Source organism: Phaseolus vulgaris, chromosome 9 (assembly GCF_000499845.2).
Source record: "Phaseolus vulgaris cultivar G19833 chromosome 9, P. vulgaris v2.0, whole genome shotgun sequence".
Lineage (NCBI taxonomy): Eukaryota > Viridiplantae > Streptophyta > Magnoliopsida > Fabales > Fabaceae > Phaseolus > Phaseolus vulgaris.
The window spans coordinates 28,067,828-28,095,819 of record NC_023751.2 but is presented as its reverse complement, the minus strand read 5'-3'; the positions used below and the strand labels follow the sequence as shown (position 1 = coordinate 28,095,819).

Here is a 27,992-nt window from a genome sequence, read left to right as displayed (position 1 = left end):
CTCAGTTATTACATTAAAACTTAAGATAACAAATTATAAACAATTATTATAGTCAATATGCTGACTGTACCAAAGAAATTGCTGTTACAAGGAAAGACAGTAGCAGATGCCGTACCCCCAGCGTAGCAAAATACACGTGTCATGCAGCTAGTCAGGTAAGAATCACTAATTAGAAATTCCACGAATTAATTATGACAGACTCTTCACAGGTCAGGCAATTTTATGGTCATTTGATTTAAGGCTCTTAATTTTGGTAAAAGCACTTCGTGAATAAATATCCTAATCGAAGTATTAAACAAATATACACCAGAACAGTCAAATTTTCGTTTTAACCAAAACAAAACACGTGACTCCTAATTTCTTCTTGAGATATGGTGACAATCCTGTATTATCTTGCTCCAAACCAAGAACACAATTCAAGAATTTCACCTTCAGACCATGTAACTGTGTGTATTTTCCTTTCCTTCATGGAGAAACCAAGAACACAATTCAAGAATTTCACCTTCAGACCATGTAACTGTGTGTATTTTCCTTTCCTTCATGGAGAAACCAAACTGAGATTACTGAGAATCAGAATCTGATAGTGGAACCTGGTAAGCATCCGATGGTTCAAAATCAGTCATAGAAGGGGTTGGTTTTTTATTTGACCGACTTCTGACCCGGTCTCTTGGCATTTGTTTTCTTTCATCCTGTGAAGACGTCTGTCAGAATGAAAATATACAAGTAACTCCTAGTTTGAAAAAATGCAAGATAACATATTACGGCAAAAGTTACCTTGGAACTGGGTTGAGTTGGTTGATTTGATTCAGATGGCTGATTGGAATTAGGTTGATTTTGTTCAGATGGCTGAACTTGTTGTTGGCTCCTACGCAGCCAGATAGTACCCAAAGAAATTAATGCACCCAGAAGCAAAAACGGACCAACTCTAGGATCCTCACGGTATATAGAGAGTCCGCTAAGACTACCAAGAATACTCTGTTTCAGATTTTTCAGAGGAATATTTTGTGCTGTTATGGACCAAATAGGTTCTGTGTCATCTGGGACAAGCTTAGGAGTTCGTAAAGTCTGCAAGGAGGAATGGTATTTTCTTAATCAGTAAACTACACAATTAATCCCATCAACAACTACCTCACATTTTAAAATGTTAATGTGGGCAATTGTGAAATTATGATCACATAAATGAGTGTAACATTTAGAGAACCGGTAAAAAGAAATTAAATACTTGAGTGAGGGCAAGGTTATTAATTCAACATTGAATGTGCCCCATACAATAAGGCTTACCTACAAAACCTATTCAAAAGTTAAATAAAACTTACAAAGAATGGTAATTCTCTGGAGTCACCATCAGAAATAATGTTTGCAAGCCAAGCGGTTATCTGCAAATGAAAATAGAAAATATCTTAAAAGAACTGTGTGCATCTACATCATTGTGAAACTTTTATTGCGAGACAAACCTGTGAAACATCATCTTCTCCCTTGTACCCAGCTACAAACTGGCCTGCAAGATCAGAATCACTGATTAGATCTTGGACCAGTGATGATTTCCAGTCCGTTTTTTGTTCTGTTCTCAAATCAACAGCACTGCCATTCCTCAGGTAACGAATGACAAATAACCTAGGAATATCAGTCACACTCCGTCGTTGCCCACATGTGTGATCGCTACCCGCTTGACCAATGTAAAATTGGCAGTAATCCTACAGAATCAATTCAGGTAAATAGCTCAGGTTAGAAATAGTAGCAAAGATGATGTAAAAGTATTTTCCATTCAAAATACATCAGAAGAATTTAAAGAAATAACTCACTTGAACATGAAGAATATAGGAATTAGGGGCATGTTTAGTTTGAAAAATGATTTTGCTTTCATTTCCTGTTTCTAGAGACAATTAAAACGACAAAAAAATCTCGTTTTCATTATGTTTCTCATTTCAAATATTTGTATATGAAGCTATGAAAACAAAAAAAATGTGGCCCACACCATGTTGAAAGAGAAGAATAGAGGATAGATTTAGAAAATACTGTCTCATATACTCAAGGGTGGTGACTTTATTATATTGTTTGAAAATGATAAATACAATTGATTATATTTGATCCTATAAATCAGATATTCTATCTGTTATACAATAAGTACACAATAATCAAAATTTATTCTCAACACGAAAAAAAGGTCAAGTTCCAAATGTTTTGTCTTGGCATAGCACTGGATTGTGGGCGTACTTTAACTGTCAAAAACAAATGTGTAGCAGAGGGAGGCAAGTGAGGCAGAACTGTAATAAGAACCCTTTTAAATCCTCTACAATGAACATGTGAACCTATGCCTTTTCAAACCCCTATTTCCATAATTTCCAGTAAAAAGGGCAATACCAAGACCCCAAGCGACTTTAGGCTAGTGAACAAAACCATCTCTGTGCACATATAATAGCACAAAAATAATACATTTTATATTTAACAAAACAAGTACATCATACTAAAAAGATAAGTTCCACCTGGATGAATATTTATAATTGGACATTATATTGTGCTAAAAATCTGGATGGATATACATAATAAAGCATTCGAATGACTTAGCAGTATAGATCATGGGACAGGTTTAGTCCAAATTGAGGTATTATACACCATCATCTTGCAGATTAGATGCTGTCAGGGCAGAAATTTAGAATAATTTTTGCTTTGATGCCCTTCGGTCATTGTCAAATGAAATTGGCATTATTAAAAGAGTTTTCTAAAACGTTTTGTTAATTCAATCACTAATGTCAAGCATCAGCATTATGAAATTTACTCTGACCAAAAAGAAGAATAATTAATTTAGAATGACAAGCAAAAATATAAATCATTCAAATGAAAGAAAACAATTACCTTTTGCTTTTCACCATCAAGCCAAGCAAATGTCAGCCGCCTTCTTTTAAATGCATCCACAGCTGGAGTTAAGGATTGATTATCAGATGATGCATCCACTTGGCTGTGCTTAAAAAATGTTTCTTGGACCCTGCACATAGTCTATGGAACTGAATTACAAATCTGCCAAATTTGAAGCTGTAAAAAATAAAAATGCAAAAAAGTGTAAAAAAACGTCATTTTCTTAAGATTATGCATATATCTTGAAAACTAGACTAGAGCCCCCAAGTTTACTTTACTAGGAACCAATGAAAACCCAAAGTATCAAATATATATGATAATAGTGATTTGACTTTTATAAGGAACACTTGAAAGGATTAATATTTTTATCCAATTGATTTATTTGAAACATTACATCAACCTCTATATATAGAGAACTCTAACCCTAAAGTAATGATATTCTTAGAATCTTCTAACAGCTCCTAGTTGTATACTTTATATCTTACTAACTAACAACACTCTCCTCAAACTGGTGAATGGATATCTATCATTCCCAGCTTGTATGTGAGATCATGAAATCTTTCAGTGGAAAAACTTTTTGTAAACAGATCTGCTAACTGAAGCCCAAATGGGACATAAGAAGTAGTTATCCGGCCACTATCCAGATTCTCTTTAATAAAGTGTTGATCTATCTATATGTGTTTGGTCATATCATGCTGAACTGGATTGTAGGTAATGTTAATAGTTGACTTATTAACACAATAAAGAATCATAGATTCTTCACATGCCACTTTAAGATAATTTAGAATAATTTTCAGCCACAACAATTCACACACCCGATGTGCCAAAGCTCGAAATTCAACCTTTGCTTTAGACCTTACAACAACATTTTGTTTCTTACTTCTTCAAGTCACCAAATTTCCACCCAAGAACAGGCAATATCCTAAGGTGGATTTCCTATCTGTGATAGACCCTACATAATTTGCATCAATATACATTTCCATTCTTAATTTTTCATTCCTCTTGAACAATAATCCCCTTCTTGGACTTGTCTTCAAATATTGAAGGATTTCTATTCACAACTTGTAAATATCTCTCCCTTAGATCATGCATGAATTGACTAACTACACGCACAACATAGGTTGTGTCAAATTTGGTGTGAGCTAAGTAAATGAGCTTCCCATGATATTGGCCTTTATTCACAATCATCATCCCCAAATCTATGGCTTTGTTCTATATGAACTTCAATGGTCTTGCAATCAATCTTACCTATTTTTTTGAGAAGATCAAGAACATACTTTCTTCGGGAGATGAAGATGCTTTTTTTCAAGTAAGCTACTTCTATCACAAGGAAGTACTTTGATTTTCCCAGATCCTTCACTGCAAATTGAGCAATTTTCTTTCAAGATACTTTTATGATACTCATCATCTCCTACATCAATCATATCATCAACATAGACCTAGAGTAGGTTTACCTTTAGAGAAATGCTTGATGACCAGAGTATGGTCACCTTGACTCTATCGATACCTCCTGAAGATCGTAACCTGAGTTCTACCAAACCAAGCACGGGGTGACTGCTTGAGTTCGTACAAGACTTTCTTCAACCTGCATACTTTGTTCCCTTCTTCATTAGACCTAAAACCTAAAGGAATTTCTAAGTAGACTTCTTCCTCTAAATGTCCATGCAAGAAAGCATTTTTCACATCAAATTGTTGCAATTCCCAACCAAAATAAGTTGCCAATGAGAGAATGATTCTAACAATATTCATCTTTTCCATGGGACCAAATGCCTCCTCATAATCAACATCATAAATGAGTATATCTTTTAGCAACTAACCTTACTTTGTAACCATCTAATGTGCCATTAGATTTATACTCTACATTATAAACTCATCTGCATCCCACTGCCATTTTATCCAGTGGCCTATCAACAATTTCTCATGTCTGGTTCTTTTCTAAGGCACTCATCTCTTCATTCATGGCTTGAACCTAATTCTCATCCTTCAATGCTTTTTAAGCTAATGTAAGGACCCTAATTGCTTCAATGGCAGAGTGAAAACTCTAGGCTGCATAGAAATGTGTTTAGTGATCAAAAAATGAGCAATAGGATACTTAGTACAAGATCTAATTCCTTTTCTCAAGGCAATGAGCAGGTCTTCAAGGTCAGGTTCACAATTATTATTCAAGGAATTTTCCAAAGATTCAAGGATGTTAGAAGAAGCATTTACCCCTAGCTCATATGATTGGAGTTGTTCTTGGATCAGGTTTGGTTGCTTTTGTCTCCTCTGGTATTGTAGAAACTCTCTGGCGACTAATTTCTCGTGACGTGGGAACAATGATGCTCTTGTTAAGAGTAGCTTCAGTGACATCCATACGTGATGTATCAGGAGAAGTATCAAAAGTACTATCAATATGATAAGGTTCCTATATTAAAGGGGGAAAAGATGACTCAAGAGATTCAAAAGAATCAACTTCAAAAGAACGCTCCCACTGCATGTAAAAAGATTTAGTTTCATCAAAAGTAACCTCCATGGAGGTAAAAGAACTTTCAATTCGAAGGATAGTAACAACGATATCCCTTTTTATTAGATGCATAACCAGTGAATATGCATTTAACAACTTTGGGATCTAATTTTCCACAAAACTAACTATGAAAATGGACAACACATCACATTCAAACACCGACTATGAAGACTAAGGAGAACAGGAATAGATGGAAAGAAGGAAACATGGACTCAATGAGACTTAGACCATCTAGAACACGATAGGATAATCGCTTAATAAGACAGACAACAATAAGGACAACCTCGCCCCAATAAGAGATAAGGACATTTGGAAAAGAAGTACCCATTTTATATCTAAAATATGCTTATTTTTTCTTTCAACAATGTCATTTTGTTGTGTGTATCCACACATGTGAATTCATGAAAACCATTTTGGGAAAGGAATTTAGATATGTCATGAGCTATGTATTCCATCCCATCAGCAAAACACAAGTGTTTAATCAACTTTCCAAATTGTGTTCTTATCATATGGAAGAATTCGACAATAAGGTTTACATCAAATTTTTCTTTCATGAGGAAAATTCATGTAATATGGGTATTGCCATCAAAACAAGTGACAAAAATTGAGCACCAGATATACTAGAATTTGATGCATGCCTTCAAACGTCAAAATGAACCAAATCAAAAGGATATTACTATGAGGATATGTGGCACGATTGTGCTTAGAAAGTTGACATACATCACATTTAAATAACTTATCAGATCCTTTGGAAAATAAGGATGGACATCCTAGAAGACAGTAGAGAAGCTAAATTTGAGAGGACTCAAAAGCAGTGCAAAACTGGAGACAAGAGGTAGTCATTTGTCTACTAATACTATTCTTAGTTTCCAAGTTGTTAAAGCAATACAATCCTCTCTGTTCCTTAACAATTTCAATGGTCCTTCCCGTGGCAAGATGCTGAAAAACACAGTGGGAAGAAGGTTACAGAACAGTTTAGGTCATGAGTAAGTTTTTGAACAAAATTATTAGAAAGCTTTGGAACATAAAAAACATTGGGATGTGAGTCCCATTGACAATGGTAATGAGGTTACCAAAAAGGGAAACATATGATATTAAAAGAGATGAATCAGGAGTCATATGGTTTCTCACATCAGAGTCTAGAACCCAAGAATCCTTACATAAAGTTTTAGAAACATTAAAAGAAGAATTCTAGTTCTTACCAATCATGGTTAGAGAGCAAGTACCAAAAGTTGGCTTACTAATAGACTCCATGAAAGATTTTAGACGTTCAATTTCAGCATGTAGTGCACGCTTTCCTTCTTCCAATGAAGAGGATGAAGAAGTCTTGCCCAGATCTTTAGAATTTGAAATTACCCTAATAAGCCTTCCTTGAAGGCTTTCCTTTTAATTCCTTTGGACAATTGAGAGTTTTCTCCTTTCCATGTAGCTTGAAGCAAGTCTCCTTAGTGTGGCCAGATTTCTTACAATGCACCAACGATCCTCTTTACCTTTTGAGTTGAGTTTAATGTTTGTAGGATTTGAAGTCCCAGATTTGGAAGCCTTTCTAAAAAACATGGCAACTCATTCAGTGGAGGGCCCATTCATCATGACCATTCGACAACTCTTCTCACCTCGATATAGAAGACTTCAGAAAGAGATGTATTTCTTTCCCAAGAATTTGTCTTAACAGAGTCATATTTAGGATTCAATCCTGATAAGAACTGAAATATCTAAGCTCAAAGAACTTATCCAGAGTGACAACATCTCTATTATTATCAAGCTACAACATTTGATATTGGTCCAACTCAATCCATAGACCCTTCAACATTCCATAATATTCGGAAATAAAGAGAGTGCCCTGCTTGGCACATGTGTTATAACTCGTAACATGTAAAGATGTCTTGTCGCATGGGATAAGTATTTGCACGGTCTTTTCAAATTTCATGGGCACTGAAATAGAACATATAATTTATGCTAATTTTTGTAATCATGGATCCCCATAACCATGTAATAATTCGTGATTCATCATTCTCCCAAATCTGGAAATTGGGATTATTCTACGATATGGCCTCTCCTTCAATATGGTTGAGTCTAGTCGTACCCTCTAATGTGTGTATGATAAATCGAGCCCACTAGAGATATTCTGACCATGAAGGCGACTTCATCAAGCAAGTCTAAAAGATCAGCATTGCTTAGTGGAGTTACCATGTTAAAATAAATAGTAAGGATTCCTTAGTCCCCCTACTAAATAAAATGAAAGAAGATTTTTATTCAATTGAATGATTTGAAACACTACCTCAACCTTTATATATAGAGTTCCAATCATAAAGTAATGATCTCAAGAATCTTCTAACAGTTTCTAGTAGTACACTTAATATCCTACTAATAACAGGAACTAAAATTAGCACAATTCTCAACGTAAACAAATTATGCCCAAAAACAAGACTAAGAAAACATACTTCACGCATTTTGTTCAGCTCCAAACTTGGCCTTCCAACCACGATAGCACAATACCATATCATTGTATCATAACCAGCACGAGAATAGCCATGGGGATCACAACCTAGCTCCATTGATGTCACACTCCTTAGTTGTCGAAGCTCTGAAAGCAAAATTGGTGAACAAAAATTTACCATTATATAAACAAGTTAATAATAATTGTTAAATGTAACGGACTTGACCCATAGTTTCTACTATTCTATTATGTTATTCTATTATTATTATTTTCATCTATAAATAAAGAACCCTATGTGTATATATACACAAGGGACATTAATCCTATATTCCTACAGAAGATTAGGTGCAAGCAGCGTGCGCAGTGGTGAAACACAGCGTGAGCTCCACAGGTTCTGATCTTAAGGTTTAGTTTTCAAATTAGGGTGTCTGGGTTTTCAAATTAGGGTTTCTGGATTTTATTGGGTTTTCAATTTTGTTTTGGGCGAGTCAAGGATCGTGGAGGCCTAAAGATTGTTTGATCCAACCATGAATCGTTGGATCGCTTCGATTTAGACAGATTCCGATCCAACCCACGATCTAGCATGTTTTCTTCTCAAAAGATCATAAGATCATAAGATCGTCGATCTAGCTCGTGATCTTGACAACATTGATTGATGCTCAATTATGCATTGTTATTAAATTTATCATTCACTCATCTTTAAAACAATTTTTTCGTGCTAATGAGACGTGTTCATAAGTTTGGGCATAGGCGAAATTATTATACACCAATGATACTCAACGACTTTATGGTGTGTCAAAATCTCTTAACCGTTGTTGCTCCCAAACGTCTCGATGGTACAATGACAGAATATATGGGTAAACATCATGCTCTTCATGATTTTAATGAGTTATTGTCTCTTGCCTCCACTCCTTCTCGAGAACTAAAGCAAAGGTCCAAGTTCTTCATGTTATTAGCCTTACTTGGCCTTCATGATGATTATTCTCATGTTCGTGATCAGATTTTGGGATCCCATGTTGTACCCAATTTTACTTCCACTTATTCTACCCTTCTGCGTGTGCCAAGTAAACACACCATTGATATACCTTTTCTTGTTGATGACTCTTCTGCTTTAGTCTCTCAACATAATGACCGCACTCTCCCTTACAAGTCGGGCAAAGTCTAGCACAAGTGTAACCATTGTGGCAAACCTGGCCACAAAAATGACAGGTGTTATGTCTTACATGGTCGTCCTCCTAGATCTATTGCGGTTGTCCAAATTCCTCCAGTACAACCTTCTACTATGGACACTTCATCTGATACCCCAAGCTAGCCTGCTATTTTCAATGAATTTCTTAAATAGTATGAGGATCTTTTGTTGGTCTCACTCACTCCAGTTTTCGTGGTCCTTGGGTTCTCAACTCAAGTGCCACTAATCACATTACTGGTAATAAATATTTTTTCTCCTCTCAGTCTACCTCCAGTTATTTACCATCTGTTGTCATCACCAATGGCTCTAGGGTCTCATCTCATGGTGTTGGTACTATTCATCTCCTTCCTTCTTTATCTATTGATAAAGTTCATGAAAACTCATTCTGAATTGTTTTCTATATTTCAATATTTTTATAACGAAATTAAAAATCAATTTGGAATCTCGATTCGAACCTTACGCAAAGATAATGCTCGTGAGTATCTTTCTCATTCTTTTACCACTTTTATGAAATCTCATGATATTCTTCATCAAATCTCATGTGCTTATACTCCTCACAAAAATGGGGTTGTTCAGCACAAGAATAGACATCTTGTTGAACCTACTCACACTATTTTAATTCCTGGTGATGTTCCTCAACATTTTTGGGATGATGCTGTTTTAGAGAATAAAATTCATCATTCTATTTTATTTCCTCAAGAACCTCTTCATCACTTACCACTTAAAGTTTTTGGGTTTACATGCTTTGTCCACAATTTTTGTCCTGATCTTGATAAGTTATCTGCTAGGTTACAAATGTGTTTTTAAGGTTCAATAGATCTCAAAAAGGATATAAATGTTTCCCAACCTCTCTTAACTGCTATTTCATTTCTGCTAATGTCACTTTCATTGAGTCTTCTTTCTATTTTAAGTCTTCATCTTCTCCATATGTGTCTTAATCTGATCAAGTACATATTCCAGTTGTCTTTGGTCCTTTTGTTATGTCTAATATAGCTAAAGATTCCCCTCCTCCACCATCTCTTCAAGTTTGTAGTTGTCGTTAGATTCTCATCATCCACCGGATGACTCTCTTCCAGTGCCAAATCCTGCGCCCCTTCTGGCTCCAATAGTTGAACCTGATCTTCCCATTACCCTCCAATAAGGTATACGTTCTACCCATAATCCTTCTCCACATTATACTGCTTTAAGCTATCATTGACTATCTCAACCTTTTCATACCTGCCTTTCGTCTATTTCCTTTGTGTTAATTCCAAAGTTGGTAGGCGATGCCTTAACTCATCCTGGTCGTTGTCAGGCAATGCTTGATGAAATAAGTGTTCTTCAAAGCAGTGGAACTCTAGAACTTGTTCCTTTACCTTTTGGGAAATCTCTTATTGGTTACAAGTGAGTTTTTGCTATAAAAGTTGGTTTTGATTGTACTATTGATTGTCTCAAAGTTCATCTTGTAGTTAAAGGTTGTACACAAATTTTTGGTTTAAACTATGGTGATACATTTTCTCCAGTGACTAAGATGATTTTTGTTCGCTTACTAAATCATAGCAGCTCTTCAACGATGGCATCTTCATCATTTGGATGTTAAAAATGATTTTCTTATAGGGATTTGCAGGAAGAAATTTATATGGACTTTTGTTGCTCAGGGGAGTCTTCTGGATTGATATGTCATCTTCGCAATATGGCCTCTAGCAATCTCATAGGACCTAGTTTGGAAAGTTCAATAGTGTTGTTCAACAATTTGGTATGACTCATAGTACGGGAGATCATTCAATTTTTTACCGTCACAAAAAGGATGGATGTATCTATCTAGTAATATATGTTGATGAGATTGTTCTTACAGATAGTGATCATCATGGCATCTCTCAAATAAAACAACATATTTGTCACCACTTTCAAACCCACGCTCTTGACAAACTCAGATATTTCTTGGGGATTGAGGTAGCACAATCCAACAATAGTATTGTTATCTCTCGAAGGAAGTATGCATTGGATATTTTGGAGGAAACTGGATTAATGAATTCAAATGTGTTGACACACCTATAGATCCTAATGTCAAACTCCTACCTAATCAAGGGTAGCCTCTCTCAAATCCTGAGAAGTACAGAAGATTAGTTGAAAAATTGAACTATCTTACTATTACTCATCCTGATATTTCATTTGCAGTTAGTGTGGTGAGTCAATTCCTTAATTCTTCATGGGTTGATCATTGGAATTCAGTCATTCCTATATTGAAAGACATGGAAGGTTCTCCTGGAAAAGGCTTTCTTTATAGTAATAATAATCATACTAGAGTTGTATGTTAATCAGATATTGATTGGGCAGGATCTCCATTTGATAGAAGATCCACTTCCGGATATTGTGTTTCTATGGGTGATAATTTGATTTTTTGAAAGAAAAAGAAACAAAATGTTGGGACAAGATCTAGTGTTGAGGCAGAATATAGAGTTATGGTCTCAACTGCTTGTGAGCTTATGGCTTAAACAGTTACTTAAAGAATTGCAATTTGGAAAGGTCACTCAAATGACACCGTGATAATCAGGTTGATCTTCATATTAGCTCAAATCTCATCTATCATGAAATGACCAAACATATTGAGATTGATTGTCATTTCATTTGAGAAAAAATTGTATATGGAGACATCAAGACTAAGTTTGTTAATTCAAATGATCAATTAGCAGATATTTTCACTAAATCTCTACAGGTACCTAGAATTGATTATATTTGTAACAAGCTAGGTACCTACGATTTGTATGCACCAACTTCAGGGAGGGTGTTAAATGTAACGAGTTTAGCTCATAGGTTTTGTTATTCTCTTATGTTATTTTGTCATTATTTCCATCTATAAATAAACAATCTTATGTGTGTATTTTACACAAGGATATTAATCCTATATCTATTTTCTTTATTTATTCTTAATAATAATAATGCCTGGAATAGAATAACACATGCATCACAAGGATAAACTAATCTATATAAAAATTCAAGGAGCATTTTTTGTTATATGAAGATAAAACTATTGATCACTAGGTAGTTCCTAGTCACAAGAAGTTGACAAGAAAATGCCCAAAGGCACATGTCTTAAGGACAAAAATTAGTTGCCTACATAATATTGGACATTTTAGAATGTATTGTCATACAGGAGTCAAGTATCATATTTGTTCTCTGAAAACGTTTGCTTTGTTCCAATTTAGGTAGAAGTTAATTCCATCTATTTTAGGATTACATCTTTCAACTGTCAATTAAAGTTAGTGCACTAATCCCATAAGCAAAGACTCCACCATATTTTCTCAACCCACCTTTAAAAATTATAGGTGAATAATTTTTCAATTAGGAAATATTATAGGTATCAAACATGAGAATGTGAACAATGAATTTGCATCTACCTTGCTGTTTATTATTTTCCATCAACTGCAAAAAAATTGAATTGTTGACAGAACCTGCAATACACAATGCATAGATAGCCAGTTCAATGAAAGAGCAAACGTATATTCGTATGGTAATGAGGTAACATGACAAAAGATGAAACAGACCATGGTGAACCACAGGTTTGACACCTGGGTCTTTAAGAAATACAATAGCTGGTGCTGAATGCACTCCAAATCTGAAATTTAAAAACAGATAAACCAAAATAAATTCAACACTTCAATGCCAGATCAAGCAATGAACCAATAGGCTGGTGAATATAACAATATTCATAGGACCATTGTCTTCTGTACAGAAAACGTAATGCAGAATACTGCTTTCCTGATTCAGATTTTCTGAAAATTGTAACTTACGCTCCCAACCAATAGGAAGATTCCTCTTCCCGCCAGAGAATGAATGCAAAGGAAGCAAAAGCCCAATAGTCTTTAGCTGCTTGTCGTATAAATGGAGCAGCACGCTCACCAAATGTTGAGAAAAAGAGGACTTTTACCTATAAGCAATGACCCACAAAAAGTAAACCTTAGAACAGATAAATTCAAGTATAGATATACTCAATCAGGGCATGTAAACAAGATTAAGTGGGTGTTAGGGAATTTATTATTTCCAGGAAATAATCGTTCTTTTTCTAGCAAGTCTCTCTCGTAAAGATGACAACTATTTCTCCAAAATAGATTGAACTTTTGTAGTGTAAATAATTTGAAGTGTCTCCTTTGTTCTTATATATAAGAACTAAAGGATTCCTCCTCCACTCACCTAGCATTTTCTTAGATCTCGAGATCTCGTTAAATGCTTAGTGAGTCAAAAGATACCTTATTCTCCTACAAATTTCAAAACTTCCATAGGGATACCATCAAGACCAACAAACAATTTTACTATTGTCCATCCTCTTGAGGTGTTGTATATCTCTTAACTCAAATTCTGCAACAATATTCATACTTCAGAAAGGAAATTGTATCCCGCACCCAAATCCACATTGGGCACCAGGAAAAAACAGAATGAAGTAGAACTTGGTCACCAGAAGATCAAGGGACCCAATGTGCAAATCTCCCCCAAGTATGAGCTATTCATCTTCTTTTTAGAAGAATTTTTGCATGACAAACCCCAACCCCCCCTGATTTCATTTATTTTGATGTCTTCTTACATTCTTTTTCTTGATCCTTCCTTTCCCTCAGAGCTCCACATTGTCCCCTCTCTCCCCAATGGTATTTGCATATCTTATGCTCTTATCAAGGTTTAAAGTGTATCTCATAATGGGATGAACGATGGAGTGGATAAGAATTCACTTTCAAATTTTCCTTAACCTTGAAACTTGGCCCAGAGGAGGAAAATTATGTTTTGATCATCTACAAGCTAATTGCAAAGGAGGAAAAAAGTTGTATAACAAGAGTATAAACAGGGCAGTTGAAACCAAAAGGATTTATCTTCTCCAAGATTAATCAAAACAAAAACATACGTAATATTTATTTCAAACCTTTCATACCACCATTTTCTACCAGCATAATTTCAGGTCAACCAAGCACACACACTAAATGTCACAATTCATGACTACAAAATTATTGCTTACGGATATTATGGTAGAAGACCAATTTCTAAACATATTAAATGCATTATTGCTGCCACAAGACAACATGTAATAGTGTGTAACAGTAGTTGTTGTTCATTGGCTAGAATAAGGGCAGAAAAATTAAGATACAGAAGAAAAGTGGTTAATGTGTTTTCAACGACATGCTCAAAAAGAATAATACACCACTGAACAAAAATATTGACTGACCACTACTTTTCATGCCATATTTTTAAGTTAATGAAAACTGTACAAATTGCAATTACTAAGCAAGGAAACTGAGCAGCAGTTTACAGATAATTTACAGCCATTTGTAAGCATTACATTGAATAAAGTTGACTTCTCATTAACCTCAATCAGTTGCACCAGCAAAATATCCACACAAAAATGTGAAAATTGTGTTATGAAGTGTTTAGCATATATTTCGAATTAATGAACAATTTTTTTTAATTTATTAACTGCTCATCTTCCGTAATTGGAAATATTTTCAGTAAGGATTCCTAAAATATAATTTTCCTCAAAGAATTAGCTACTTAGATAAACATTAAAACTTTAGTCTATAAAAATGTAAGATGAAAGTAAAGGAGTTGACTAGTAGGTGGAAAATATATAAATGATATTTGTGCTAAGAAAATCATAGAAAAAAAAAAAGCATAAGAGAGCAAAATATGTAGATAATAGAAGAGCAATGTAATTGTACCTTATGATGGCTAGTTTTACCAAGAAAATTTGGCACCTGAAATTTTGGAAGTGGCATTCCAATTACTCTTAGTAAACATTGAAACTCTCAATAGATAATTTATATTCCAAAAGAAAATCAAGTTAGTTGGACAATAACAACGAAAGTAAGATAACCCAATAAAAGTTAGTTGTCAAATTCATTAGATATGCCATGAATTGTAAATCCTTTGTTCAGTTGTCCTTATACCAAACAAAAATTATATTCAATATGTTAAAAACACCCTTTCTAAGAACAACAACAGAATTGGTCAATATCGAGAATATAACTATTTCTATAAGCTAAAGACTAAATTAAAAAGAATATTATCATGTATTTGGCTATCACTTATTCCCTTTGTTTTTGGTTAATTAGTTATTACTTCATAAACTCCACCCTTTCTGTGTATTGTGTCAAATATTTACATAGCAGATCCTGAGCCTAGATAAAATGGAGGTTGTGTTAGGCAGTCAACTTCTAACATAAAACAATGCTAAGTTTTTATGACATGGACAGATGTGATTCTTTAATGCTGGATAATTTGGTAATGAAGTTTAAGAAAGGCCAGATGAAAGTAGAAACACTTTAATGTCTATTTATAGGATTAAGGGAGACAGAGAACTATATCCCCACAAAAGCCTCAGCCATACTATGATATTTCGATAGGATTCATACATCAGATAACCAATTAGGTTCAGCCACGGAAACAAATCAACAATATATCTATTTACAAGGTTGATGAAGAAATGTAAAAGGAAATTAAAAGATGTACACGAAGTTTTCATTGAGCTGGAAAAAAGCTTATTAAAGAGAAGCTTTGAAGAACGTATTACAGAGAAGCTTTTGAAAAACGAAATAGAAAAGAAAGATGTACATTTGCCCGAATTTGGGCTGTCAAAGTGGATGAAAAGAGTCAAAGGGAGAAACCAAACAAGAGACTCTTTTTTCTAGATTGAATGTTAATTTATGGGGCTAATTACCCCCACAAGATTTTTCTAATATAAATATATTTAATAACTTTGAATTTTCCCCCAAAAAGAAATATTCCCCCTATGACATTTTTTTAAATGAATTTAAAAAGGTAAATGAGATAAAAAAAAAAAAAGAGGATAAATTAGTACTAATTTTACCACTTCACCTTTCTAATATTATAATAAAAAAATACAACATTTTGGACTTTTTTGCATCACATTGTGTATTTTGTAAAAGCTTGTAATGCTTTTCTCTTCTGAAAATATTATACATCGTTTTATCAAACCCACTAAAGAAAATTTCTAGATCAGCCAATGCAAATGGCAAGATCAGTTGGGATCTTTTTCCAATAAATGGAAAGGAAGAGTATATGGCAGGGAAGCAAATATGTTAGGAATGATGTCAGATGTTGATAAGCGGAAAAGCTTTTTTAGGTGTATTATTGAAAAAGAAAAGGGTTAGTTGAGAGTTTGTTAAAGGTTGTTGTAATTCCTATAAATAGGTCTTATATTGTAGTTTTGGGGGGAGTTCAGAAAAGATTAATTTTAGATTGGATCAATATCTAGTATGAAAGAATGCTCCTTTGGGTGGAGTGGTGACTTGGGCCACATTGACTAACGGGGACTGCTCCCTGTCTTTGGTTTGACACTAAGCTTCAATAAGTCCCCAATTCTTAAATTAGTTGTAATGAAGACCACATCTCATTCACAACCACCACATCCTCCATGTTGGGATGATTTTGAAACAAGGCAAGGGCAGAAGAATCCCCTCTAGATGTGAAAGAGAATCCAAACATATGTGGAGTGAAGAGACACAACAACTACTCTTGGAATATAGAGTAGGTAGGAGTAGAGGATCCCATTAAAATCTGATTTGGAACAGCAGAGTGGTAGTATAACAAAAAGCAACAACCTTGAAGAACTGTCCTTGGTTGTGAAATGTCTCTGCATCATTGCAAGCACATAAGAACAGAACATTTTGCAATGAAGAAATCAAGTTTATCGAGGAATGTTTGTATGTCCGTGTTTTCCAATTTAATGTTCATTAGGCTAGTGAGGACAATGTAGAATCAATGAAAATCATTAGAATATAGTTTCTTGGCCTTTGTCCACACATCAACTCAAGTATGAAAAACCTAGAACTGTGCTTAGAGGTTGGGAGCAAGGGAAAACTAGAGAACAAGGCACAAAGCCGCATCAATATGCTTCCAATGGTCTTGATTGGTGGACTTTTGTGGTCAAGTGACCTTGTGTAACCACAAATGGATAGCAGCAGCCCAAGTGGTGTAGCTGGTTGTTCTGGTGAGATTTTCACAAGAATAAAGGGAACATTAAACACATCAAAACAACCACGAACAATCATGGAAAACCATGTTGAATCAAATAGCCAAAAAAATAGTCACCAAAAGAAGGTGCACTTCAAAAGAAAAGCAACACACCAAAATATGTGGTGGGGCAACAACCTCGAGGATAGAACTAGTCACCAAGGATGGTAGTTCTAGTCATGTGCCACGTCGTTGATGGGTCAAGCCGAAGAAGGTAGCGGTGGACTAGACAATGTTGAAGCAATGTGCAAAGGAAAAAAAAGAAGGGAAAAAACCTAAATATTTGATACCATACAAAGAGGATTGTTTGTAATTGTGTAATATGTACATATGAGCACTCTCATTCATAATGAAGAAGAGATATAATAATAAGGAAGAAAAAACAATACCTAACCATGGGAAATATTTGATAAGATATTTTCCTATCAAATCATATCATATATCTCTATTTAATGTAATCAAATCATATTTCTAGCATAATCAAATCATATTTTTAACAAGTTTAGACAAATTACCAAAGATTCCCTTGAGTAGTAGTTAATTTGAGGTAAATCCACTATAGTTGTTGCGAACCAATTTGTAACCTTATCAACACTAAGCTCGCCATTAAACCTGACACAAGAAAACAATTTATAGTAATTCCATGTAGTAGAAATGACTAATGCAAGTAGACTAGACACATGATATAATAATGAGTATTGACCTACCAATCCAACTTAAGTGTGAATTAACATAGGTTAGCAAAGTTTAAGAAATCAAAATTCTAATAGTCTAATCTCAAGTGAACCCTTAGTTTCATAATAAAACTCACCTCGTCATACATTTAGGAGATCTACATCCTGCAGGAATGACAATAAGAGATGGAACACCTGGATAAATGTTTTCAATACGTCAAGACAAGGCACTTGTGATCTTTATCATGAAAACTTAAAACAGCCATCTACCATTGAAGACACAAACAGGCATTTGTAAGTCCATTAGACATTAGAATTAATGGCAATTTAAAAAACTTAACCCCTTTTCTAATAATGCATCTCTAGTAACAACACTAAATGACATATTATACATGTTGACTTATGCTGTATTGGCAATGTCCAACTCAAAAAAATCATATTACTAATTAGAGCTCCTGGTCTTAGGAGCACTATTTCCACTACCACGTTACCAAAAGCCACCATCGCTTTGTCATTGTCATTGAGATTGTTGGTGGGCCAAAAAGGTGTACCCCACTCTGGCAATCACAACGCCGATAGTTGCATCGTTAGTATAGTTGTCATACACCATCACTCACCACCACCAATATCTACACGTGCAGTCCACATGTTTTTTCTGGAAAAGCCCACTTGCCGGTGTCACAAACAGGGTCATCAAGACCTCTTAAAGGGTAGTCATATCTCATTTGGCACTGATTTGAGTACATCTGGTTTGTTTGGTTCTTTTACCAAATAGGTTCTCTTTGTTACGAATCAAAGTGACAAAGGTTAAATCTTTATTATTTCTTTGTTTTGTGTTTTTATTTAATGTCTAGTATGAAAGCTTTTAAAGATCCAAATGACGAACCACCACAAAATGGGATCAAACTAACCAAATGTGAAGAAAGACAAATTCTTTGGCAAAAAATGTTGAAGACAACCCACTTTGACTCTGAATCAAGTGTTGTCTAACTTGGAGGTGAGGAGTCACTTTCTGCATGATCCAATTGACAAAATTCTTTAGTATTTGAAGCCAAGATCAGGAAAGGAGCTACTCTTCAGGAAAGCAGACACTTTGGCCCTGAAGATATATACTAATGCAAACTATGAAGGTTCTTTTACTGACATACACCTCTAGATACTGAATGTTTCTTAAAGAAAGTCTATATGTTGTTTCTTAGAGAATCAGGTGACCTAGAGAAGCAAAAAACAAGAGAGTATCCCATCTTAGTGTAGAAGCTAAATTTCAAACTCTTGCTCAATGTGTTGGGAAGATGGCTATCAAGTCGAACCAAGTTATCATTGAAGGAAAACTGAGAATGCATAGGTGTTTCGCCAACATTTATAGATGGAGAAAATGTTATATCTGAAATAGTTCTCTTCTTATAACCATGTTGTCGCAGTTCATGAGTGAGAAAAAAGAGAGCATAAATGGGGCTAGAAAGAGAAGATTGTAACCAGACTAAACATTTGATCTTGTTGTTTCCAAACAAGATAATTTGGATTCACATGATTAAGATAACGATCTTGTTCAGAAAGAAAACAAAGAAGAATTTTCGGAGTCTCAACAAAATTATGCAAACTATGTGCATAGCAAGGAATTTTTGTCAACATGATTCTCTGAAGTTTTATGAGAAAATGTGATTGGAGCTAGCAGCAGAATAGAGATGACAGAACCACTGCTAGTTGCAATTGTGTGAATTTGCAATGACATTGCCTTAGTCACCGCAAGTGGCAGAGGGGAATTTGGTGGAACATTTTTTTAGGCCATGGATCAGAATGCTTTAATACCATATTGAAAGAAAATTATATTGACATTGAATTGAAGATGTAATTCTGAAGAGTTAGTAATTCTTCTCTATTACAACTGAATTTAGTGTGCTTAGTTTCTTTAAACTTGCTGTGATTGAGCATCAAAATACAGAAATGTGTGGTACTTTGTGGAATATCATTACGTAATTGTGTTTTTCTCCCATTACATAAAAATCTAGGCCAGTCACAGCTTGCTGTCTAAAAATTAAACTATTATTTTAAGTTGACTATAAGGCCATCATCATATTGTATTTATATTTAATCAACATAGAAGGAAACCACCAATAATAAATCTGTTTTATCACAGGTATCCATGCATAGATGCAACGTGATTGTTGTAAAAAAATACTCACGAGTCTCAAACCCAAGTATGTATTAAGTACACACAAAAAAAGAAAATACTCAGAAACAGCACGCATTCAACAAGTCTGATTTGGATAAAATGGAACAACCTTTACAATGAATTTACAAATTATAATTGCATGTTTTGTATAGAATGCTCCTTATATTGGAATGTTTTATAAATATGTAACAGAAGGGTCAAACAAAACAACTACTTAAACATGGGAACATTCATTTTTTATAGGGATCCTACAAAAACAGAAGGGCAGAAACAAAAATTTGACTGTATTCAGCACATACCATTTCTAAAAAATGGTTTTCCAGTTGATGATTTATCAGCAAGATATATGGCAAGCTCCTTCTCACCAAGTTCCACCACACCAGTGTTTGCAACAACATCCAATAAAGAAGCTAAAAGCAGAGGAATTCATGAGAATAAACTTGTCCTAGAACTGGTGACTAAAATAACAAAGTGCTTGGACATCAAACAGATAAAATCATGTAAGATATAAAGAATAGTGCCATAAAAATATCACTGTTTATGGAAGGAAACACAACCAAAAAAACAAAAAGACTAACATCCAGACTTTTATTTTGTAGATAGAAACTTCCAAAAGAAAGAGACAGAAACAGAGATAAGGGGAAAGATACACCTGAAACTGCAAATTTTTCTCTCCTTGTTAAGAAACAAGCTTGCTTATTTCTCATATAACTTAAATTTACTGTGATAAGGAAATTTCTCTCCCTTTTCTAGCAATATCATTCAAAACCTAAAGACTAAGTGACTGACTCAGGAAAATTAAATGCTATTAAGTAGAAAAGGATAACATTTCTACAGCAATATATCACATGCATAAAGAAAAAAAAATTATGCCAAGAGTCAAGTTTAAATAACATACCAATTTTATTCCAGGACTTGGAAAATTGAGCACAATTTTCGCTCCCTGATGAAAACAACTGATACAAATACATCCAGCAACTGATTCAAGTTAATTTTTTAAAAGAATCAAATAGATAAAGATTATTGGATGCGGGAAAGAATGGTGATATACAATCTTTACAGGAAAGATCAATCAAATATATCTTTCAAGAACACATCATGTTACTAAAAAGTGAAGAAAGCTGGTGAATATCTTTCCAATTTACAAAAATGTGATTAAATATGACTCATTTTCCAAGTCCTCAAATAACATGATTAAAAGCAAATAATTTACCAACATATAGTTATAGTCTCACAAATACCGCTACATTCATTTTGGCAAAATAATGTTCCAATATTATCAAAAAATAAAATGCATTATATTGAAAGTTCACCTACATTCCTAATTCATATGGCTAGTATGACTTGTGAACTCTTGTGGTAAAAGCATTTGCTTCGGTAGTTGAAATTTTCAAAGATAGGTATCATAGAACTTGCTTCAATCAGCTTTTCTCCAAAATCATATCTTACACAAGATGACTAAATATATAAAGGTTTTGTCACTTCATCATAGTGAAATGAAGATCCCCCTTGTTAAATATTATTAGATATTATTAATATGGTATCTAGAGCATAGGTTTAGGGTTCATTTTTTTTCTGGTGAACCCACTGTTCACCGGTGTTTTCCAGCCGCTGCAGTCGTCACCGTTGTCGCCAATTGGTCGGCGACTGGATCTGCCCTTGTCATCTCTGGCTTCTTCCACTGCCACTATGCCTCTTGTCCAAACTACTCCCTCACAAACGTCTATTGTGGGTCCTCTTTCATTTGACACATCAGGACAACATGGTATTTTCAATGAATTTCTCAAATGGTATGAGGATTGTTAGATCTCTAGTTCTACTCCTTTTGTTGCACTCACAGGGACATCTCTTGTTGCCCTTACTCACTCTACTTCCCTTGGCCCTTGTGTTTTAGACTTAGGTGCCACAGATCACATTACTGTTAATAAATCTTTTTTCTCTTCCCTGTCTACTATGGGTTGTTTACCTTCGGTTACCATGGCCAATGGATCTAGGGTTTCATCGCATGGTGTTGGTACTATTAATCTATTTCCCTCTTTATCTATTGATAATGTTCTTTATGTCCCTGAGTCTCCATTTAACTTATTATCGATTAATTGTCTCACTCGTTCCCTTGATTGTATTATTTCCTTTACCAGAAAATCTGTTTATTTATAGAACCTAAGTTCGGGACAGATAATTGGCACCAAATGTGAGTCTCATGGTCTTTATCACCTACAGATTTCTACAGATGTTGGTAAGATTATGGATTCTCCATCTCTCATTCATGCTCAGTTGGGTCATCTTGGTCTTGCCAAAATGCAGCATCTTGTTCCAAGTTTGTCTAATTTATCAAGTTTAATGTGAGTCGTGTCAGTTAGGGAAACACATTCATAGTTCTTTTCCTAGAAGTGTCTCACAACGTGCTTCATCCCCTTTTGTCTTAGTTTGCTCTGATACCATATTAATAATAAAGGAAAAGAAAAAATAGGATAAATTTCCTTGTGTATATTGAACACATAGGGTTATGTTTATATAGAGAAAAACATACAAAAAATATGGGTTACACCCATTACATAAATAGAAATATCTAACAATATCAATAATATCTAACACTCCAAATCATATCTTACACAAGATGACTAAATATATAAATGTTAATTGTCACTTCATTACAGAGAAGTGAAGATCCCCCTTGGCATCATCAAGACTACTTTTCTAATCTCTAAGGAAAAACATAGAGACAGGAAAACCAAATCTTATAGGATCCTTTAATAGCCAACATATGTACCATCCTCACTACTATTTGACATTTATATTTCAACTTGAGAGGGAATGTTTATTATTCTGTTAAGGTGGTTTAAGATTAACTCATCCGTATAAAATTGTCTTGTAAGATAAGATTTGTATTTACTTGTACATCACTCATTACCATTACTTGTAAGGTCGACGATCCCATTACCATTGCACAAATCACTTGCTACATTGTTGGTGTGCACCCCTTTGGGCTTTCCACCCTCATTGTTGGGTTTGATCCCTACTCTAGTGCTTCCTCATTATACTTTCCACCCTCATTGTTTGGGTTGATGCCTACACTAGCACGCCCTCACTATACCAAACAGACCCCTCAGACACATAGAACTTTGGGAAGGAGATTGTGAAATTAGCTATTCCTGCATCGCTTGAAGTTGTAGAGAGTGGAGGGAAGAACATAGAAGTTGTTGTGATGATGAAAGGGCATGACCTGCATCAACTGGAGGAAGCTGAAATTGATGCCATAGTAGCTAAGATTGAAGTGGAGAAAGAAGCAGCAAGGGCTGCTAGAAAAGCCCCTCTTAAGGAGACATGACTTTTTGTTTAGTGTGTTATGCAAGCAGTGTTCTTGCTAGGTTGTGGCTATACTCACTGAAGCTAAAATTGATGTCATTGTGTCTGAGATTGAAACAGAGAAAATGACTGTCAAGGCTGCAAAGAATACTCTTTCTAAGGAGACATGATTTATATTACTTTTGTTTAACTCATGAATCGTTCTTACTAAAAACATGGTTTTGTAAGATAAGTTAGGCCTAAACTCACTTTCAAATAATTATAATCAGATATTATTCTTTCCTTATTATCTTGACAGGTTACTGTAAATAGGAATAAATGACTTGATCCTAAACTTTAGGATCATTTGGTGAAATACTCCGATGCAAGTGCAAAAACCAATATTCAAGGCATCAGGACAAATAAAAAGAGAAGTACAATATTTAATAGTCAATACAGTTTGAGAAATTGGATTGCATTCAACTAAATATAATTTTAATGAAAATAGTTTTAATTTCATTCAATAGTTATGGAGATCAATAGTGGCAAAGTATAGATAATTTAGTTACGTAAAATAAAAATACGAATTAAAAAAACAATAATTTAGCGTGAAAGTTACACTGTGATCACATTTGTTACAATATATCAGCATATGTACCTGAATTAGCCATGGCTTAACATCTGGAAATATATACTGGAAGTCACTGGATGTAATGACTTTAGAAGAGTGATCCACAAATCCTAAGAGTTAAAAAAAATTTGCATCCATCAATAAAAGAATTTCCATGTCACACATCCATAGAAAAACTTCAAATAAAATTCTTATCACGTGTAATGAATGTTTTAACCAACCAGATCGGGCCTGTAGTAAAGGGAAGTCCAATTCTGAAATATGTTTCCCTGCATAACGCTTGCTACCACTCTCAACAATATGCTACCATTGTAAAATTATATCATTTAATTAAGGCATTTGAAGATGATAGTACTCAGGGATAATACGAACAATTTTACAAGAGAGATATTACAAACAGACAAAAGTTTAAAAAGATGAAAAAGGGAGTACTCACAAGTTGTTCATCAATACCAAATGTGTCATAGTCTCTTTTCCATAAAGGATCTGTCAGCAACTCATAAGCATATCGAATCTGTAAATAATGGTCTCAATGCAAATCACATAAACAAAACCATAGTAAATCCACAATACTAGTGTCGTAAATTAAAGTACCAAGGCATATGGCAGGAAAAAGAAATAGCAATTTTTAAATAAGAGTACTACAGGCCCATTTTATGAATGCAAACCTACCTCTTTATAACATGTTTGTGAGTTATAATATCCAAAACAGTTTATGCATATTAATTTCATAATAGTTACACTGCACACAAATAAACACATGCAATTCATGTATTACAAATTAAATAAATTTAGTTTTCTCTGAATTAGGACTTAGGACCTAACTCAAATCATTGTTCATTCTAATCAGAGATACTTATTTGAAGTGCATTTGTTACCAGCACTCAAATATTCTTAGCCCTTGTGACTGTGGGGAGCCTACCAATAAGAGTGTTAGAACCCTCTTTCCCCTATCATCCTTCGACCCACTACATATTGGGCTTACCAATAACTCAAAACTATTTGGGCTTTCTCCATGGTCCTTGTATGACTTTAGTAGTATTGTACATTATATATAGGAGTTTGTACAGTCATTTAGCATCTAGTTTTCATTTTCTTAAGACACTTTTCAGATTTACCTTTCAGAATTCTTAGTTTTGCTCTACTTTCCATTGCTCCTTACAAGCTTTCTTTACAATTTGGAGCAACACTCCCCCTCATGCTCAAGACTACCAGCTTGGAATTTGGCAAATTCAGGTGACCAAATAATAGATCCAAGAGAAGCTCTTATACTGTCTTAAAAATTGGTTGCCTTAATTATAGCTCTATATAAATCATATTTCTTGTCAATATGGAACTAAACCACAACCTTTGAGACCATAATTAAGGCAGGCCCCTAAGAGGCCATGACTATGGCAGGCTAGTGCTCCCTACGATTAAGAATGCTTTCCAACAATGTTCATAGAAAACAAGGTCATGGAAATAGCACCCAGTAACTTATCCTTGTAAATTGTATCATGAAGTGTGAGTTTCTTTCTAGAGCCATTTCATTCAAAGTTATTTTATTCTATGTGTATAGTTAGAGATCCCATGTCGACTATAGATTAAGACATTTCATAGTATATAAGTGGGTACAAACCTCACCTTATAAGCTGGTTTTATGAGGTTAAGTTAGGGTTAAAGTCCACTTCTTAATATGGTATCGGAGTCATTTCGTGTCTATCCTACCGATTGTTTGTTAGGCTTGTCATGTCATCCATTATAGAGTCGTTATCTCTCACGCACAAGTTGGTAGCCTCGACGTGATGGAAGTGTGTTGGAGATCTCACATCGACTAGAGATTAAGACATTTCATAGTATATAAGTGGGTGCAAACCTCACCTTATAAGCCAGTTTTATGAAATTAAATTACACTTAAAGTCCATTTCTTAATATGTATATTATTTCAACATTTTTTTAAAAGAAAATTGTTTCAGGATTTCAGCATATCTATTCAGAGGAGTTACATTGCATGGTACGGTTCAACCTGCATGAAAGGGGAAGAACTCAATGGTGTTTAAACTTGAACTAAAAGTTCAATTAAGATATCAAACTTCGACATTTCATTGGCCTGAGTATCATTTGCCTGCAGGGGAACTCCATCCACAAAGGAACTCCCTCCACAAACCAATATCAACAAGGACAATACAATTTGTATACAGATAGAATTCAGTCACAATAGTTTCATTTTACTGAAAAGCCCTAGTTTTTCCTACGCACCAATTCAAACTAGGCTAACTTCAATAAAAAGACCATACTTCAACCATACATTTTAAACTGCCATATATAAACAAAGTTTTCCTTTCTTCACATCATTCCAAGACAGTGTTTGCAAAAACATTTAAAGGCAAGTGTAGTCCAATGTCAATGCAGTAGATGTTGATCTCTGATTAAGCATATTTGTAGCCTTAAAACCATGATGATGGGATTCATTCAAACTAGTCCTAAGAAAACAAAATGAATCATGAAACTAACACAATAAACTTAAAAGTTAAAACTATGTTTGGCCAAAGTGTAAACCAAGTACAATGATACTCAGCATATCAAGGTTTAAAGCCATATGATAAGTACCAGAGTACTTGGAGAATCCACCCTCAAAAGCTAGGAGGGAGAACCAAGCCCTCAATACTCAACAAAACCTCCCAAATTACTTGTTAAGCACCCCATAATACCAAAGTCACTACCACCTTAGGAGGATTTTGTGCATCATACAGTGATATGACTGATAGACAAGATAGCTGATAAATGACCTCTCAACTAACCTTTAAAAACTTGTGAATATCAAAAGCTTCCTCAGCAGAATTCCTGAGAGACAATTTAACTAATGTCATAAGATTAGTAATAGCATGCCAGGTAACATGTCACACAGAATGCTCCACAAAAGTTTTAGCACACTCAACAAACTATTACCAGAAAACCTATTTAACAAACCACATGGAAAACAAAATCATTGTTCTTTATTTGAAATTTTGGTAAAAGAATTTTAACTACCCTATTATAGCTATTAAACTTTTTAGTATAAAACTCCAATTTAAAAAAACATACATACTTACACACACATACTTACATATATATACATACATATATATACATACATATATATATACATATATATATACATATATATATATATTCTGAATACTTAAAATAGATCTAATCCCACCCATCTAAGGTGCTCTAACTAAAAATAAACTTAATAGAAAATGGAAAAAATAAAATAACCAAGCTAAAGTACCCAAGCTAAGTAGAGTGAGCACCGAGTACTAACCTTGCCACTACTCCTCATCCTCCAACAGCACAAAGAGAAACCAAACATTTAACTATAATAAATCCCTTCATCTTGCACCATGCACACTTTTTAAGACTAAATGTTTGAAATCATACAGGCAGTGAATAAGAATCCCCTTTATGCATTTTCCATCATCCACAGTTCTTACACGTAAATCAGAGTTTTAAATTGTGAATGGGAAAGACATACTCCGTAATCACAACACAACTTCAATCCATGCACATAACAAATGTTCAATTGTGCGTTTAGGTTACTTTATATTGAAAAAATAACCACTCTTGTTTTAGTTTCTTGAAATTCCTTTAGCAAAAAACAAAAACCAGAGGTCTGTGTAAAATTTAGAGCATCAAGTACCACTGTCAAGTGCAAAAATACAATAAAACCATTCCATAAACTAATCTAAAGAGACATTAATGAATTACAATTTAGATTCAAGCTTCTCGTAAGCCTCCTGCACTTTGTCAATCGAACTATAGCTCTCAATTTGTAGAACTGCAATCACCAAAAGAAGAAAAGTAAAAAAATCAACTTCTCAATAAATAAATAGATAGATAAAGAAGGAATTACCGTCGTAATGGGAAGGAGGAAAGGCATTGGGGATAATGAAGAGCTGGTAGAACATGGCTCCAGCAAAGAGAATAATAGGGAGCGCGTAAGCTCTGACGGTGGAAGCCATAGAGACTAAGCACGAGGGAGAAGGATTGGCAGAAACCCTTGGCATGGTCATTGACTCAGTAGCGGTGATTGTGCCTTAATTCTGTGTACCTTAGTTTTCAGTGTGTAGTACCAAATTAACAAGCCTCTTCTGATTCCAAGTGTGTTTGAGGTTGTAGTAGTAGTACTTTTGCGCCCCTCGAAGTCTTCTCCTTCCCTTTTTGGTCTATTTCTCTATTCAGTTTTGTAAAAGTTTAAACATTCAAAATCTAAAGAGAAAAATTCTGAAAGAGT

At 34.5% G+C, this 27,992-nt stretch overlaps 1 protein-coding gene across 2 annotated transcripts; it reads right to left on the bottom strand.

Moving 5' to 3' along the window:
- Positions 1 to 26: 26 nt before the first annotated feature.
- Positions 27 to 27,992, bottom strand: LOC137820570 (uncharacterized). Of its 2 annotated transcripts, XR_011082648.1 has the most exons (21): positions 27,612 to 27,938; positions 27,467 to 27,536; positions 26,518 to 26,560; positions 24,174 to 24,251; positions 23,959 to 24,040; positions 23,765 to 23,847; positions 20,720 to 20,777; positions 20,121 to 20,231; positions 17,786 to 17,843; positions 17,490 to 17,586; positions 14,661 to 14,696; positions 12,753 to 12,889; positions 12,507 to 12,577; positions 12,360 to 12,413; positions 7,798 to 7,940; positions 2,854 to 2,994; positions 1,455 to 1,694; positions 1,317 to 1,376; positions 775 to 1,065; positions 503 to 689; positions 27 to 429 (listed from the first exon to the last, which is right to left on the bottom strand). XR_011082648.1 is itself a non-coding variant. In XM_068624715.1 (20 exons), exons 1-20 carry the CDS (start codon positions 27,769 to 27,771, stop codon positions 561 to 563), a joined length of 2,142 nt encoding a protein of 713 aa, XP_068480816.1. In that variant the 5' UTR covers positions 27,772 to 27,992; the 3' UTR covers positions 27 to 560. The 2 variants fall into 2 exon arrangements, 1 of the variants encoding a protein (XP_068480816.1); XM_068624715.1 differs by having other exon boundaries at positions 27 to 689; positions 27,612 to 27,992.

Bases quoted from the DNA above. Each gene is read 5' to 3' on its own strand.
- LOC137820570 (XM_068624715.1), bottom strand. From the start codon at position 27,771: ATGACCATGCCAAGGGTTTCTGCCAATCCTTCTCCCTCGTGCTTAGTC. The intron at 20,232-20,719 runs GTATGTTATTTA...CTCTGCTTTTAG, and splicing joins CAAGTCCTGGAATAAAATTG to CTTCTTTATTGGATGTTGTT. The intron at 17,844-20,120 runs GTATGTGCTGAA...ACATTTATCCAG, and splicing joins AAAACCATTTTTTAGAAATG to GTGTTCCATCTCTTATTGTC.